This window comes from Gavialis gangeticus, unplaced genomic scaffold (genome assembly GCF_001723915.1).
Source record: "Gavialis gangeticus isolate Ggan-Ray unplaced genomic scaffold, GavGan_comp1, whole genome shotgun sequence".
Classification (NCBI taxonomy): domain Eukaryota; kingdom Metazoa; phylum Chordata; order Crocodylia; family Gavialidae; genus Gavialis; species Gavialis gangeticus.
The window spans coordinates 3,897,166-3,912,894 of NW_017728994.1; the positions used below are offsets into that span (position 1 = coordinate 3,897,166).

At 40.7% G+C, this 15,729-nt stretch overlaps 1 protein-coding gene across 2 annotated transcripts in view; it reads right to left on the minus strand.

The window, feature by feature from the left end:
• Positions 1–15,729, minus strand: part of GRID1 (glutamate ionotropic receptor delta type subunit 1) — a 1,431,845-nt gene that overhangs the window by 222,426 nt on the left and 1,193,690 nt on the right. For both annotated transcript variants that reach the window (XM_019502226.1, XM_019502225.1), the window contains exons 7-8: positions 9,737–9,898; positions 8,534–8,653 (exon numbers count right to left, since the gene is read on the minus strand). In XM_019502226.1, coding sequence (XP_019357771.1) covers positions 8,534–8,653; positions 9,737–9,898 — 282 coding nt within the window. The remainder of the gene's footprint in view (positions 1–8,533; positions 8,654–9,736; positions 9,899–15,729) is intronic.

A 15,729-nucleotide genomic window follows, 5' to 3' on the forward strand; every position in this document is an offset into this window, starting at 1 on the left:
GCAGAGGGAGGGAGGGATTTGGGCAGGGCTGGGGCTGCTACCCAGCCCAGATGGTGCTTGGGGCCCAGGGCCAAGTACAGCCACAGGACCTGAACAGGGAGTAGGATGGGGCTGCGGGTTGCTCCTCTTGTGGGGTGTTGCTGGCTCCCCACTGCTACATACACTCCCAGGGAGGAGTGGGGGACATATGCCCCCAAGATTTGTGCATAGGGTGGGTATGGGCTGCTCACTGAGGGCTTGGGCTCCCTGCCCTGCTGCCCTCCCCACCCCCCAGGGCCCCCACAGCCCAGCAGGCAGGACCCAACATGGCAGAGCGAGGCAAGGCGGGTAGGCTCGTGTTGCTGCTAGGTGCCCTGTGCTGCCTAGTGAGGCACCCCCTACCCACCCAGCAGCAATGAGGGGCAAAACTCTGTGCCACCACCCCTGCTGCTGCCAGACAGGCAGAGGCACTTCATCATGGCAGCATGGAGCTCTTAGTGGTGGCACAAGCCTTCCCAGCCCACCATGCTCTGCCTTGCCATGCTGGATCCCACCCACTAGGTGAGAGAGATGCTGAGGGGAGGGCAACAAGGTGGGGAGCCCATGCCCACAGCAGGCAGCCTGCTCCCACTCCCCCATGGGCTCTGCGTCAGCCATGCCACTTTTGGGGTAGTGGGAGCCAGGCTCCATGCTCTGCTCTGCTGCAACAGCCATTGCCTCCCATGGGTAGCAGTCAGAGCTTGGGTGCTGCTGTGGGGGGCAGGGGTTTGTGGACCTGGGTCCTTAGCCCTATAGCCCTGGCAGCTGGGGGCCCCATCCAGCATGGCTGATGGGGTATAGGGGAACATGGGTGGGGAGTGAGGGGCACCAGCAGGGCTGGGGGGCTGTGGCTTGGGAGTGAGGAGCAATGACATGGACAGGGTACTGGCATATCAGGGCTACTCAAAGCCACAAAGCAGTTGGGGGGTGGGGCAGCTGCAGCTGAACCTGCATCCTAGTGAGTGAAAGGGGCAAAGGGAGATCTGATTTTCCATGATAAAAAACTGAAAATCAAATGCCAAAATGTACAGGTATTTAGAATTTATTTTATTATAGTAATTGAGGCACTGGCTGGCTTCCACATAGTTTTAAAATTTGAAATATATCAATAAAACATTGTGTTCAATGGATACCTATATATATATATAGTCGTGTTTCGTTTTAATTGCAGAAAACATGGTTTTTGGGGTTTTTCATCAAAGAATTTGCTATTTTAATCAGAGAATTTGCAATCTTTAAACACAGAGAATCAGGATCCGTGATCATATCAATAAAATATTAACTGAAAAAAATAGCTGTAAAACTGAAACGAATAACCTGCTTCATTTCACCATCAACCTGAAAGGCAATTCTTATACAAATCAAATTAAATTTCATATGAGTGTTTTGCTTCTTTATTTAAAAAAGAAAAACAATAAAAAAAATTTCCCCATATATTTCGATGTACTTTTCACCTCAAATAAGGGAACCTCATAGAATTTACAAAAAGTTTTTTTTTTAAAACTACTGAATAGCATCAGTCTTATGCGAAACTGGGCATATATACATGTAAAACTATGCAACTGAATAAACCAAAGAGCAAATTGCTCTGCAGTAAACTGCTCCCAGGTTCTACATGTGTGCCCAGGGCAGCAGCAAATTGATCTGGGAAGGAGCAGCTCAGGCCAGGGCTGCTCCTGTCCTGTTGTCCTCCCCTGCAGCAGCCAGGGGGGGCTCCAGGCTCCAGTCACATCTGCTGGGGTGCCAGCCCCAGGGTGAGGGGGAACAGGTGTCAGCCCTAGGCTTTGGCTGGTGGGAATAGTGTGGCCTGGGTTCTGGGTTGCAGCCCTGACCTGGCAGGGTGTACAGGGGGTCAGGCCTAGGCAGCAGGTGGCTGCATCAGTCACCAGAGGAGCTGGCTGGACCATGAGGCTCCTGAAGCTGCTGAGCCATGTGGCTAGGCAGCAGGCATGAGTGTGGCCCCTGGCTGGTTGGGCTGGCCAGGCACAATTTACTCCCAGGTCAAAGTCTACATGTACATTGATGCATAGTAAATAACTTTGCAGTAGGATAGCACTTGTATTTACAAGTACTACCCTGCTGTAGAGTTTATTAGCTGCCTGCAGCCTAATAGCACTGCATATGTAGACATGATATGTTTACTGTGGAGCCAATTAGGCAACAGTAAATTAGACAGTAAATGTCTTATGTAGACTCACCCACTTATAGTGAAATTGTAAATGTGTTGCCTCACCTTCCAGCTTCTCCAGGTGGGCTTTTGCTCTCTCAGGAGCTCCTCATCCAGTTCACATAGATCAAACAGAATCTTTAAACAGAAGAAACATGCAAACATACCCTGTCTTCCACTCAGAGGTTTCTTGCCCTAGCACAGCAGTCTGGCCCCTCCCTATACCCTACCACTTGCCTCTGGCTCACAACTGTTCCCACATAGTTGACTGTCTACTGCTCTCCTCTGTGGGGTTTTTAAGCTCCCAGTGAGCCACTCCCTTACAAGCAGCCTCCTCACATCTGCAGCTATTCAACAGAGCTGACTTACCCCTCTTACAGGGATAGGTCACCTGGTTACAGAAATATATATGTATAAAATGGTGGTTATTGTTGGGTCATATCCCAGATTTATCCCTAATTTGTGCATAATCCCATATTTACCTCTAGTTTGTGCATGAATGGTGATGCTCTTTTCTAATTCAGTCTGCCATGGCGCACAGTTCATTTAGAGGAACATGGGGAAATTAAACCAAATGTACAGGAACTGGATTTTATCCAAGATGCTAGTGCTATTGCCTCTATCTTTGTAAAGTGTCATGGAATTTTTAATGACCTCAAGCAGTCAGAACTTCATCCCATTTGAAAAACAGCATAGTAACATAGATTAACCTGAATTATGGCACCCAAGTGTATGTTTATGAATGGTTCAAACAGGAGAAAGGCATCTGCCTTGCAGCTAAACTAAGGCAACTTGGTTAAGTATTTTTCCATATGAGTAAAACTGATTCAATTACAGTACTAACTGCCTAAGATAATTCCCTGCAGTATATAACTTCTAGCAGCCATAGTATAGGATTTTACTATATTCTTACAGATGCAGCCATTTAATTGTTCAAACCCCCTAGAAGATATGAGCCATTTCCTAATGGAGCTTGAGGTATTGATTTAGTCACTGAAATTGTGTGAAAGTAACAGTTAGAACAGAACAATTAACATTATATTCAACTTCATAAGTAAGGCTCCAGCCAAACTAAGTGAATCACAAAAACTATTGACAGTAACTTCTGCTCTCTACCTGTGTTTAGAGAAACAGAAAGGCTGTTTTATGAAGCAGAAGATATTCCAAGAAAATCAAATTTACAAAAAAATACATGGAATGACATAAATGGATACCCTGTAGTAAATGTTATAATTTTGAACAGAATATTTCTTGTGCAATATATTATGTGTATGAACTGTTAATTCTGCCTCCATTCCAGCCAGCTGGGGAAATAATTAAACAGCTTGCTTTAAAAATATATGTAAAATGTACTAAAACATAATGAATAACAAGAACACTTTCTACTTCCACAGCATTTTCTTGTCAATTATGATGATGATAATAATCTCAAAGCACTTTACAACCATTAATTAACTAAACCTAAATACACCCCTGTGAGGGAACTTAATTGCTATTATATTCCTTGTATTTATGGACAAATAGGCACAGATTGGTTAACTGTCCAAAACTATGGAATAAGTTAGTGACTTGCTAGAATTATTACTTTGGAGCCCTGCCTCCCTATTCTTTTCTCTAATCACAGGGATGAAATATGCTAGTGAAAGGGCATAAGTGATATTGCTTACCTCCCAAGGGGTACACCACAATTAAATTTCCACAAGGTTTTCTGTATGAATTCAGGAATGGTGATTGCAAAATGAATCCTGATATAATCAGGAACAAAGTGGGGAGGAGGGTGTGAGTCACTAGGTTTCTTGGTTTTCTTTCATGGGGGTCTCTCAAGGGCAGTAGATCAGACCATGCTGTGAAAGTAGAGTTACATCAGCACTGATGACCAGGGAAGCAATTGGCATGAAGGGTAGAGAATGCCCTAGACCTAGTTCTTTTCACTGTATCTGTAGTTTTTGAAATCAATAATAATATCACCCAGCTCTTAAATACCTTTTCATCAGTAGGTCTCAAATTACTTTACAAAGGACTAAAATATTTTAATCCAATTTTATACATAAGGAAAGTAAGTCAGAGAAGTAAACATCCTATCAAAAGTGTCCTAGAAAGCTAGTTGGCAGTCTAACCACAGCAATTTATAGCAGGGTTCCATGCACCCATAAGTAGACTACTGCTGGTACTGAGCTAGCTCATTTTAAGCTAGCTCAAGGGTCCATACTGCTCTTCAATATGCCTCACATTTAATTTCTGGTACCCCCATCCCATTGCCTCTCTGTTTCGCAGCTTCATGTTCCCACCCCCCACTATCCCATCTCTCTCACATCACAACCTAGAGAAGGGATAGAAGCCTGTCCTGACTTAAGCAGCTATGTAGTAGCAACTCACAGTGGTAGTTCCTAATCAGGCCCCTGCTTGCCAGCTCTCTAGTGGCAAGTAACAGCTGTGCAGGTGAGATGTAGTCAGAGAAAGCTTTTAGTGCTAAGGTGTGATGTGTCCTACAAAAATCAAGCTAGCACTAATACTGATCAACCTCTGAGCAGCAAAAACTGCAACGTGTAACAAGGCCCTAAGAAGCAGCTGGAACGAACCCAGTAGTTCTTCCGGTCTTTCTTCTGTTTTGCTGTTTTCATTTCATACCCCCAGTAGTTCTTCACTTCCATTCATCTATTCTCTCAGCAAATTCCCAGCTGGAAGTTATCTGTAATGAACCCTTTAAGGGGCAGGGATCTCATGCTACATTAACTTCATATTGGTTGTCCAACAAGGCTTTGCATAGTTACATGCATATGTCATCAGCAAACCCTCCTCATTAATGTGAGTCCAGGTGAGAGAAAGAATAGGGCTACCATTGAGAAAGCTTCATCCCATCCCATATGTGGTAAGAGAAACACGACAGAAAGGACCATCCATACTTTTGCAAAAGGGTTCCCTGTTCAGCTAAACCAGAATTTCTCTCTCACAGGTAATTTGAGAAAGGGGGGCTTGACCCTTGAAAATATTTGAGGGGGGCTTGAACCTTGAAAACATTTTTGAACTGTGAACAATTTTTGCTGCAATGATAAAAAAGTTAGAATCCTTCCTCAAAATAACTATCTGCTGATAATTCTACAGTACTTATCCTGTGAGAAATATCATCTCCCGTGATGGCTCCTATAGATTTCCAGTCCTTTACTCTAAAATTCTACTCATTTCTTTACTATTTGCACCTATTTAGTTAAAAGAAAAATATATGTTTTCAAAATATTTTCCTGCCCAAACCAGTACCTTGCAATAAATAGCTTTCCACTCAGTACCTGTCTTTCAAAAATACATTCTCTTACTTTTTCTGCACTGTTTTTCATTTATTAAAATGTGTACATTGTCAGTTGAACACCATTTGTAAATTCAAAAATATTTAATTTCTTTTATAACATATTAACACACTAATCATGTCTTACGTGTACCATCTCATCCTTCCCATTCCAATTAGTGAGTCAGTTTTGCGTTTCTGTCCTAGAATCATGTCTGAGTAGTCTGACTTTTGTAATATTCAGAGCATACGGATTTCATCTGAGTTGAGCCAGTTTTGTTTTCTTCTAGTTATTGCAGTATTCTTATATGTGTTTTAGGAGACTGCCAAAAATTATCATAAAAGAGAGGTAGTTAACTGTATTAGTCTGAAGTCAGGCAGGAGGCAGGCAGGATGGCAACTTAGGGTGTCTATACATGTGCTCCAGGATGGAGGGTGAGGGTGCTTTAATCAGAGAGGCTGTGAGTGCTGCTCTAATTAAAACATCCACAGTATCACATATATGCAGTGTCCATGCTTCAACAGGGTAGCAGGGGTGCTTTAACTAAAGCTTGTTCAACAAGCTTTAGTTAAAGCACCCCCACTGCCATTTTGAAATGTGGGAATGATGAATACATGTGATGCAGGGATTGCTGGAGTGCACTGACTAGCATGCTCCAGCAGACTCACAGTGGACTCAGTTAACTGAGTCTGCTCCAATGCATGCTAATTAGCATGTGTAGCAGCACAGTTCCATCATGTGTTTCGGTGCCCTTGTGCCCTTACAGACTAACCGGTTGGGGGAGGTATGAGCTTTCAATGGTAGTATTTTTCAAATATAGTGCACCTCTGTATATAGAACATAGCTTGGTTTTGAAGGAAAACCGGAAGAAAAAGAAAGATCTTTCTTTGCTGTGAGTAGGGAGCCAAGCCTGCTGTTAGCCCCGTGCACCAGACAGAGACAATAGATTGACTGAGAGTGCTAGACCTAGGGCCAAACACTGAACTGAGCCTGCTCACTGGCTCCAGAGCCACGTGCTGGGTTGGACTCAGTGTGTTGAGCCTAGGAATGCATGCTAGGTCCTAGGCCACATGCTGAGTCCAACCCCATATGCTGTCTCTGGGGCTGCATGCTAGATCTGACCTCATATGCTGGCTCCAGAGCCATGCACCAGGTCCAACCTGTGGGGGAACAATGGCAGCATTAATTGCTGTGGCACCCTGAGGCTCAACAATTAGTGCTGCTACAACTCCCCCGATAACAAATTTCTGGATGCATGGTGATTAGTTTTTCTCGCATATAATGTGCACACCAATTTTCCACACCTGGTTTTGGGGGAAAAGAACAGTGCTACATGTGAGAAAACATGGTACTTTGGCACATCCTAAGCATCTGAAAAAGCAGGTTGTTGCCTATGAAAGCTCATGCCTTTCTGAACCACTTGTTCAATCAAGGGGATGGTTTATATTTATACCTCAGTTTACGTCCAACAATGTCAAACCTGTTCTTGTTGATTGACAAGCTTTGTTATCTCAGTTTTAAAGAAGGAGAAACTGAGACACAAGGCTGCTAAGCAACTTGCCCATGGTCAACCAGAAAATTTACAACAGAGCCAGGAACAGAACTGAGGTTCAATGCTCTATTCAACAGACAGTTCTGCCTCCCAACATTATCTTAGTTTTTCATCAGTCAAGTAGAATACAAAGCATTAGGAATGTTCCCTTATTTCAAGCAGAAAAGTTGTAGAACATGTAATGAATTAGACTGAAAAGTAGTTTTTTCCCCACTCACTTGAATATAGGGAGGGAGCATTTACCAGTCTAAATTCTTCAGAGACATTTGCTGGAAAAGTAGGGTGCTTAATAATTTAATCCTGGAGCTTTATGCATTTGCAGTGTTTCTGTCTGTTATTGTTTTAACGACCACTTCAAGGTCTTGGTTTTCTGTGCACAGCATCACTAATTTTTGAAAATTACATTCCAAGTAATTTCAAATTAAGCAATCAACAATAAAGACACCTGAAATCATCAGTAACTTGCAAAATAAATGTCAGACAAATTCTGGTAATTTCTGTTGTGAAAAAGTATTATTTTAAAGCAATAATCTAAATGTGTACCTTGTTCTCATTTGTCCATTAAAATAAGAAAACGAAGTTTGGATAAATAATAAAAAAATAGATGGATAGTATCATTAAAAACCAAGACATTTGGCAAACTTTTATCATACATGCTATTCCTTCCCTTTGCTCATGTCTTCTTCATGTAAGAAATACAATAATAATATTAATTTGCAATACTTTAACTGAAAAAAATGGTGCATATTCTTACATGGATATTTTGTAGTTTTCTGCTCTACTCAAAACCCAAGCAAATCAACTGTTCCTATTTGTGTTCTAACCTTAATTTATAATCCTTCACCTGCATGAACATTTCCTAGGTAGCTTTCAATCCCACAACAGCCTATAGAAGATCACTTTTGCCAGTTTTATCTTCCACCTCATTCCAAACTGCCTCTGCTTGCTAGCTAGTATGTCTATGACATTCCTTCCCTCAAGTATAACATATTCCTTTTCTCCCTTACTATACCTCCTTTAGTTTTTTCAGCTTTCAGATAAATTCTGAAATATAACTAAAAAACATATCCTATCACTCCAGCTAACCTAATATCTTCTTGAAGAACAAAAACTACATTTTAAAAAGGTTTGTATGTTCTTGTAATTTATTACCCCAGTTAGTTTCCTTATTAGGACAAGTCTCGGTTATGCCAATTATATCATCATTCACATGAAAATACATAGGGGTAGGACTCTGCCATCTTCACCATTATGCTCTCTCCTTCTGCATAGAATACATTAAGGAATACTGCATATTTGAGAACAATTTTAACATCTCTCTCCTGACAGTATGAAATTATTTTCAAGGTTTGTGTGAGAAATTAGAAAATAATATTTCTGAAGTAAATTACTTCTGTACTGGGAGCAAAAGCACTTCTTGCATTCTTTCTAAAATGACAGCATTTTTCTCCAGATAAACAGATCATGTCCCTTTTTCAAGGAAAAAAAAAAAGGTAACAAGCTGTAATTCTTTACCCTCCGCACATCTTTGCCAAAGGTTTCACTGTAGCTAGTACCCAATATTTCAAATTGGACAAAGGGGTTGGAGCCGTCTTCTCTGAACTCCATAACACCAGTAAGCCCAGTTATATGACCCTAAGGAAACAAATGTTAGAAATTTTAGAATAGAATAGAACCTTTCATGCTCTAAGTCCCCTAAAGTATTTTGCTAATGCTTGCTGTGAAATTGAATGTGGCAGCCATGATGTGCTCTGCAATTGCTCACACATAGCCTCAGACAAACGAAACTATCTTACTGAGAAAGGCAATAAAGATATAGCTATTGCATGTTTTGAGAAATGCCACTGGACCTTTTACCTGCACAAGAATTTCCACCAGAAAAGTAGAAAGAACCATAGCTGAATATGAAAACAAAAAAACTTTTGATTTCATTGAATATAGATCTAGATTCTGGGACAGAATATGAACCCATTAAATGTCTGGCCTAAAAGAAAGAGCACCACATATTAGGACACCAAGTGAGGCTTGATGACAAAAAATTGTTATTAAAACTCCTGTGTACAAGGCCTACTGGGCTTGATTCTCACCTCATATCTAAATAAAAGTGGTGGAAGTCAAACATATTCAACCTTGATTAAACTGAACAATGAACTAGAGTTGTCATTAGAGTAGGACAGAACATTTTCAACCAAATAAAATGCAATCAAATATTTTCTTCTGCTGAAGTTGATTTTTTTTTCATGGAGGCATGTGGGTTTTGAGAAAAGATTCTTCAGAAAAGATTTTTGGTTCAAAGCTCAGTGTGCATTTGAAAGAAAAAGAGTGAGAGAAATGACAGAGCATTTTATAGTGGTGTGAAATCTGAATCAAGGTCACCATAGCCAACACTGCATGATCTTTCTGTTTCCTGAAAGCCAATCTATTTTATCTAACAAAAGGAACTTATCCTGTATCCATGACCCACCCTGCTACTTACTTACATTGTTATTGTGAAATGACCGATCTATGCTAGTCATCTAATGACCAATACAGCTAGTCATCATTGTCACTTACACAAAGCACATACTTGATAACACCACTAGTTGAACGTACATCTTGATGGCAATTCAATTTTTTTTTTATAATAACTGATGGGTAAATAATTTTAGAGAATCTAATTTCAAACAATACACATTTTTTTAAATTGTACATTAAGGCTTATGATTCATCTTTTCTTACTTTCTTAATAGTCTCCAACATGGATCGACCTCCATTCCAAGGCTTGGTGGATTTTCTCATGCAGTTCAAGCTTGCCATGCTGTGCCACTTTCTGTCCTCCAGCTTTCTATGGAAGGCATTGGCCAGCATAAGCACACTGTCATACAGATAAAGATTAGAAACCTGTAAGCAATGAAAAGAGTTAAACAATTAGCATTCTTGAGGATTGCTTCAAAAAAATAAACATGAGTGCCTATGAGGTATAGTAAAACTGGAGTCTTTCACTTGAAATACTCCTGTTCAGGTTGGTATCGATTATGGGTATATTAGTAAAATTCACAATGACTGATACTTTGCCATTCATTTAATCAGCAAGGCTAAAGGCTGAATGGATTTAAGCTCTCATTTTCCATGCTCATTTTACCAGCTCTCATTGGAGTTTTTGACATAGAGAACAAAGCAGTGCTAATATGCCTAGATGGCACAAATGGAGTAGACAGAACAGCATTGTTTTGATACCAATTATTTCTCTTGAACAGAAGCCAAAACATGGTGAGGGGAAAATTTTCCTCTTCCTTTTTCCTGGAGAGAAAGCCTGTGGGGGCATCATATGGATCCTTACTGTACCCCTCTTTCTTCAGTACTTATCTGAGATGATTCATTACAGAGACAGTGAAATTATATGGACTCCATTACAAACAATACACTAAGGATGTGAGACAAAGTATATTGTTCTCCAGAGATACACCCACTGCCATCACTAATATATTGTAATGCCTGCAAAAAAGTAAATATTTGATATATAGCAGCAGGCTCAATCAAAACAGGCAAGATATACCTGATGAAGACTGGCTGGTGCAAACACTTTGAGATACTAATTAGACACATCCATTCACTTACACTGAAAATATAGGGCCCCACTATGTGCCTAAGGAATCTTGTTTAACTCCTCACTGACCTTAAATGTCCAGAAGCATTAGAGATAAGAAACTATCTGTGTCTTCTCGATCTTTAGGAAACTCTAGACTTTCTTCTTAGACAAAATCCAGGCCACAGTTCTTTGCACATGTGTCTCTCTCTTGCTGATGGAGAAACATTTTATGGAGGCATGGTTTTGAAAAGACATTTCCTAGAAAATGTTTGCCATCTAGAGCTTAATGCACATATGAAGGATAATTCATACTATGTTTCACTGTGCGTTCAGAACCTGTCCCCCCCATACTGAGTGCATCTACATGTGCTATTTTTGTGCCTGAATGAAGTCCAGTGCAGTGTGCACAGAGTTTATTATTCCCAGGTGAAGCGTTTACATGTGTGACAGGGACCACGGTACACTGAGCTTGCTGGCAAGGGGCAAGCCTGTAACTCAGAGCTGCTCTGCCTTGGCTTTTCATATTGTGGAGGGGCTGGCTGGGGCACAAGGGTGCACCAATGTGGAGCTAGCTGGCACTGCTCCAACTGATCCATGTCACCATCTACACATGTGTTTCAGTGCATTAAATAACTCCACCATAGGATAGTACTTGTCCCAAACAGTACTATCCTACAGCAGAGCTAATTAGTTTAATGTGGCCAGATAGCACCACATGTGTAGATAGCAATGCTTTACTGTGGACCTAATTAGTCAACTCCACAGTACAGCACAAATGTAGATATACCCGCGGTGTCTGAATGTGAACAGAGAAATGGACAAAGGCTACAACAGGCACAAAATGCAGCTATCCACTTCCTCTAAAGTTTAGGCCACTCAGAGTTCCATCTCTGCAACCAGCTTACTATCTATGCCAGTTTAATCCTTTGCCTCAATCTTCAAAGCAAGTAATGTAGAAGACCACAGAAGATATAAGACAAAACCAGAATGTAAATACCTTAAATCTGGCCTTTTATGGCTTTTTTGCATAATCATTATACTAACCCCTGTTTATGTTCAGGGTTTGGAGTAGTTGCCATACCAGGATAAACTAAAAAAGCTAGGGCTGTTCAGTTTGGAAAGAAGAAGGCTGAGGGGGATTATGATAGAGGTCTATAAAATCATGAATGGTATGGCCAAAGTGAACAGGGAACTGTTAATTCCCCAAGTCCCAGAATGCTAAAACTAGGATGCACCTACTGAAATTAGTAGGAGACAGGTTTAAAACTAACAAGAAAACACTTCTTTATGCAGCATGTACTGAACTTATGGAACTCACTGCCACAGTAAGTTGTAGAGGCAGATAACATAAGCCAGATTTAGAAAGACAAATTCATGGGTGATAGATCTATTCATAGCTATTGAATAGAACAAAGATGTTTGCTCTGGCACCTTTAAACAAATTATAGTGGATGCCAGGGAGGATATTGAACAGGAGATAGATCACTCTAGATATATAAAAATTCAAGGCTCGCTCTCTCTACAGTATTCAGTTTTGCCACTGTTGGAGACAGGATACTGGGCTGGATGGACCACTAGTCTGACCCAGTAAGGCATTTATATTTCTGTGTTTAACAGGATAATTTAAAATAGAAACTTAATATAAAAGTAGACACTCCTTAAAAATTTGATATGCTTCCAAAATGCCAATGGACATTATTTTCTTCTTTAGGCTCTATGTAGTAAACATCTTTAGATAAAATGTAATCTTAATTAACAATATATTTACAAATCTACTAAATTATTGTATAATTCCAGCTAACCTAGAATCTCCTTGAGGAATACTTTTCCTACAGAACCCAGGACTAAACTAAATGCTAATTAAATACTCCTAGTTGAACATTTATCAAAACAAAAATGTTATTATTCATGTACTTCAAGCCCCAGAAAAGTATAGGCAAAGCAGACGCATTTATATACTTATGAGTATCAGTGATGAATCATGGAAACATGTTTTCATATTAAAAACATACCAAGTCTAGGAAGTACTACCGGTGAGTAAAAACCTCTCCCATATTACACTATCCCTAAGCAAAGTCGCCTCCTTTGCTTATGTTCTGCTACAGTTTTAACTGGAAAGAGGCTACAAAAATAGTTTTTTGTCAGGTTTCCTTTCCTGAGTAGTTAAACAAGTGAGTGTTTAAAGAGTTAATGAAAAATGGACCCAGGAACCAAGCCCATGGTTTGTTGTTTTTTTACATAACTCTTATTTTCATCAATTGCATATGTGTCTATATTGTTCATTTTTTTTAATAAACATGTTTAAAAAGAGCAACCATGGGAGTCTGCTATTCAACCGTGTGCTATTCATGCTCTCTTCCTCTTCTGTTTTCAACTGGCTTCCACAACAGAACCCTGCTCACTCAGAAAAAAAAAAAAAGAGTTTACATACATAAGGAAAAGTGCAATTTCTAATGTGCCAAAGTGAGAGTCAGATCCTCTCAGTTCCCCGGTAAAGTTCATTTTACACCCACACTTCGTAACTGACAACTCATTGCAAAGTCTCCTTGGAACTGCCACAGAGTAGAAACATTTTGTGTTTTCTCAGTTTTGTACTGTTGTGTTTCTGCTCTGGAAAATTACAGCCCCATTCTCAGAAATACTTCCCCTAGTTGGCTATTTAAGAATGTAAGGTACAAACATGTCTCACCCACTTGCTCCTCTTTCCTCTTTTGATTGAAATAATATATCAAATATCTCATGGGTGCCAGGTAATACTATATTTTATTCAGTAATTATAATCAGTCCAGATAACAAAGGACTTTGGCCCACATACTAGTTATTTAGACCTCCAACTCCTGTTTACATGTCTAAAGGTATGTCTCCATGGTGTAATGATCCCTTGCAAAACAGATGCATAGCAAGATTATTCAGCACCTGGAGCTGAACAGGAGGAGGAGGTGGAAGAGGAGTGGGAAGAAGAAGAGGAGGGCAGGCTGACCACTGTAGATGGGGGTGGTGGGTAAAGGGGAGTCTTAAGGAATACTGAAGGCAGTTGATACTGCTGCTGTTGCTACTGTACCAGCTTTGGCTCAGGCAGCAGTAGCCCTGTGACATTGACTCCCTGGGAGCTGCACCTAATCTCCCACCTGTTCCCTCTCACCCCAGATATTCTATTGGGTGCAGGGCTGTGCCTGCTGTGACAAACTCTCTAGAGCATCATTGTGCTCATTCCACTCACCTCCTGCCCTCCAAGCACATCGCTGGGTGTAGGGCTGCACTGTCTGGCAGGGCAGGGCTGCCCCTGCTGCAGCAGACTCCTGGTGGACAGCACCATACCTAGTCTCACTGAGGCCCTGAGGGAACTTTTACTATTGGATCCTCCTTTGCTAGAGATGATGATGGTGGTGGTGATGATGATGATAATACCAACAACAATCACCATTTTCAGGCCCCTTTCTGTCTGAGCCCTGGGCAGCTGCCTGGACAGACACCTGGTTCACCCATGCTTGTGTTTGGCCCTGCTTGTGGTTGGCAGGTTGATGATTCTGGTGCCCCCTCACAGTCAGCACCCAAGGCTGGTGCCCCTCACCCCCCATCCCTTCCAAATATGCTACTGCTGGAAAGATATCTGAAATGTCCTTGTATGTCCTATCAGGTGTTCAGTATCTCTGCATAGCACTACAAAGTACTGTGCTGATATACCCTACACATAACTGAAGAACCAAGCCTTTGCGAACAGATATACAAACCAAGGTCTTCTATGCTACAGTGCAGAACAATAAACACTTTGTTACTAGCCTGCTAACTTTTTATGACCCACAGAATACTTTCTTAATTGTATTTCTTGTACAGATTAGTGATGTTCTTCTTTAACATTCATACTTTTAAGCAGTTGTCTTACTGATATGGCAGCAAAAGAGTTATCAACAAAAGTGAAAGTATCTGCTGTTACCCATTTTCATTTCCCCGGGAAACTATCTTAATACTGAAGAAAATATTGTAACCACCCAGTAAAAGAATATATTCTGGTACTCTGGTTCTCCTACATTCAGGTTCTACTCTAAAACATTACTGCAAAATACGTTATATTTTTTTATCAAGAACTCTGCAATGTATGTTTGGTTACTCTCATGAGGTTTCTCTACTTTTACACACATGCACACACTATTGACTACACTCTCACAGTCAACATTTTTTAAAAGTAGCTGCAAGTACAGAATTATTATTGCTGATGCATGAGCTAAAAAAGAAACCAGCCTGCCTTCAGCAATCCAAATCAATCTTATATATTAGAAAAACAACACTATTTTTTCCTGGTAAACCAAAGAGATTTGGCATGGAAGAGAATGAACAGGAAACTGGGAAGCCCACACTTTTCAGGGTAGAACTGTACTTTAAATTTCAATCGAGCATAGGTCAAATAATGTTTCTATTAATGTTCTTCTATGACATACTGCCCTTGTTTAAAGTACAGAAGAAGCATAATTTAGCAGACAGTTACACAGGGCACTAACAATGACCATCTAATCCTAACAGCTATGGGCACCAAAATGGCCCCACAGTATGCCAACCTTTTTATGAGCCACCTGGAAGAAGACTTCCTCAAGAACTGCACCATAAAACCCTTGCTATATTTAAGATATATCAATGACATCTTCATCATTTGGACTGAAAACCTGAAATCTCTGAGTTCCATCAGAAATTCAACAATCACCATCCCTCCATCCAACTTTCTCTAGAATACTCCAGCACCAACATCTCCTTTTCAGACACGATGATCAGTATTCAGAATAATAAAATACAGACCACGTTATACAAGAAACCCATAGACCAACCAACATACATATCTGCACAAAACTAGTAATCACCGTAAACACACCAAAAAAGCTGTGATATACAGCCAAGCCCTCAGATACCACTGAATTTGCACTGAAGGGGATTGCCACCTCACCAACCTTAAAAAGGCTTTCACCCAACAAGGACACTCCTCCAGAGAGATAGATCACACGTTTGAAAGAGCCACCCAGATACCACGTGAAGAACTGCTGCATTACAGAAGAAAACCCCCCACAAATCGCACATCGCTGGTTATGACGTATCACCCCTCCCTCAAACCTGCACGGAAAATCCTCAAACAATTGCAACCCATACCAGAAAGAGA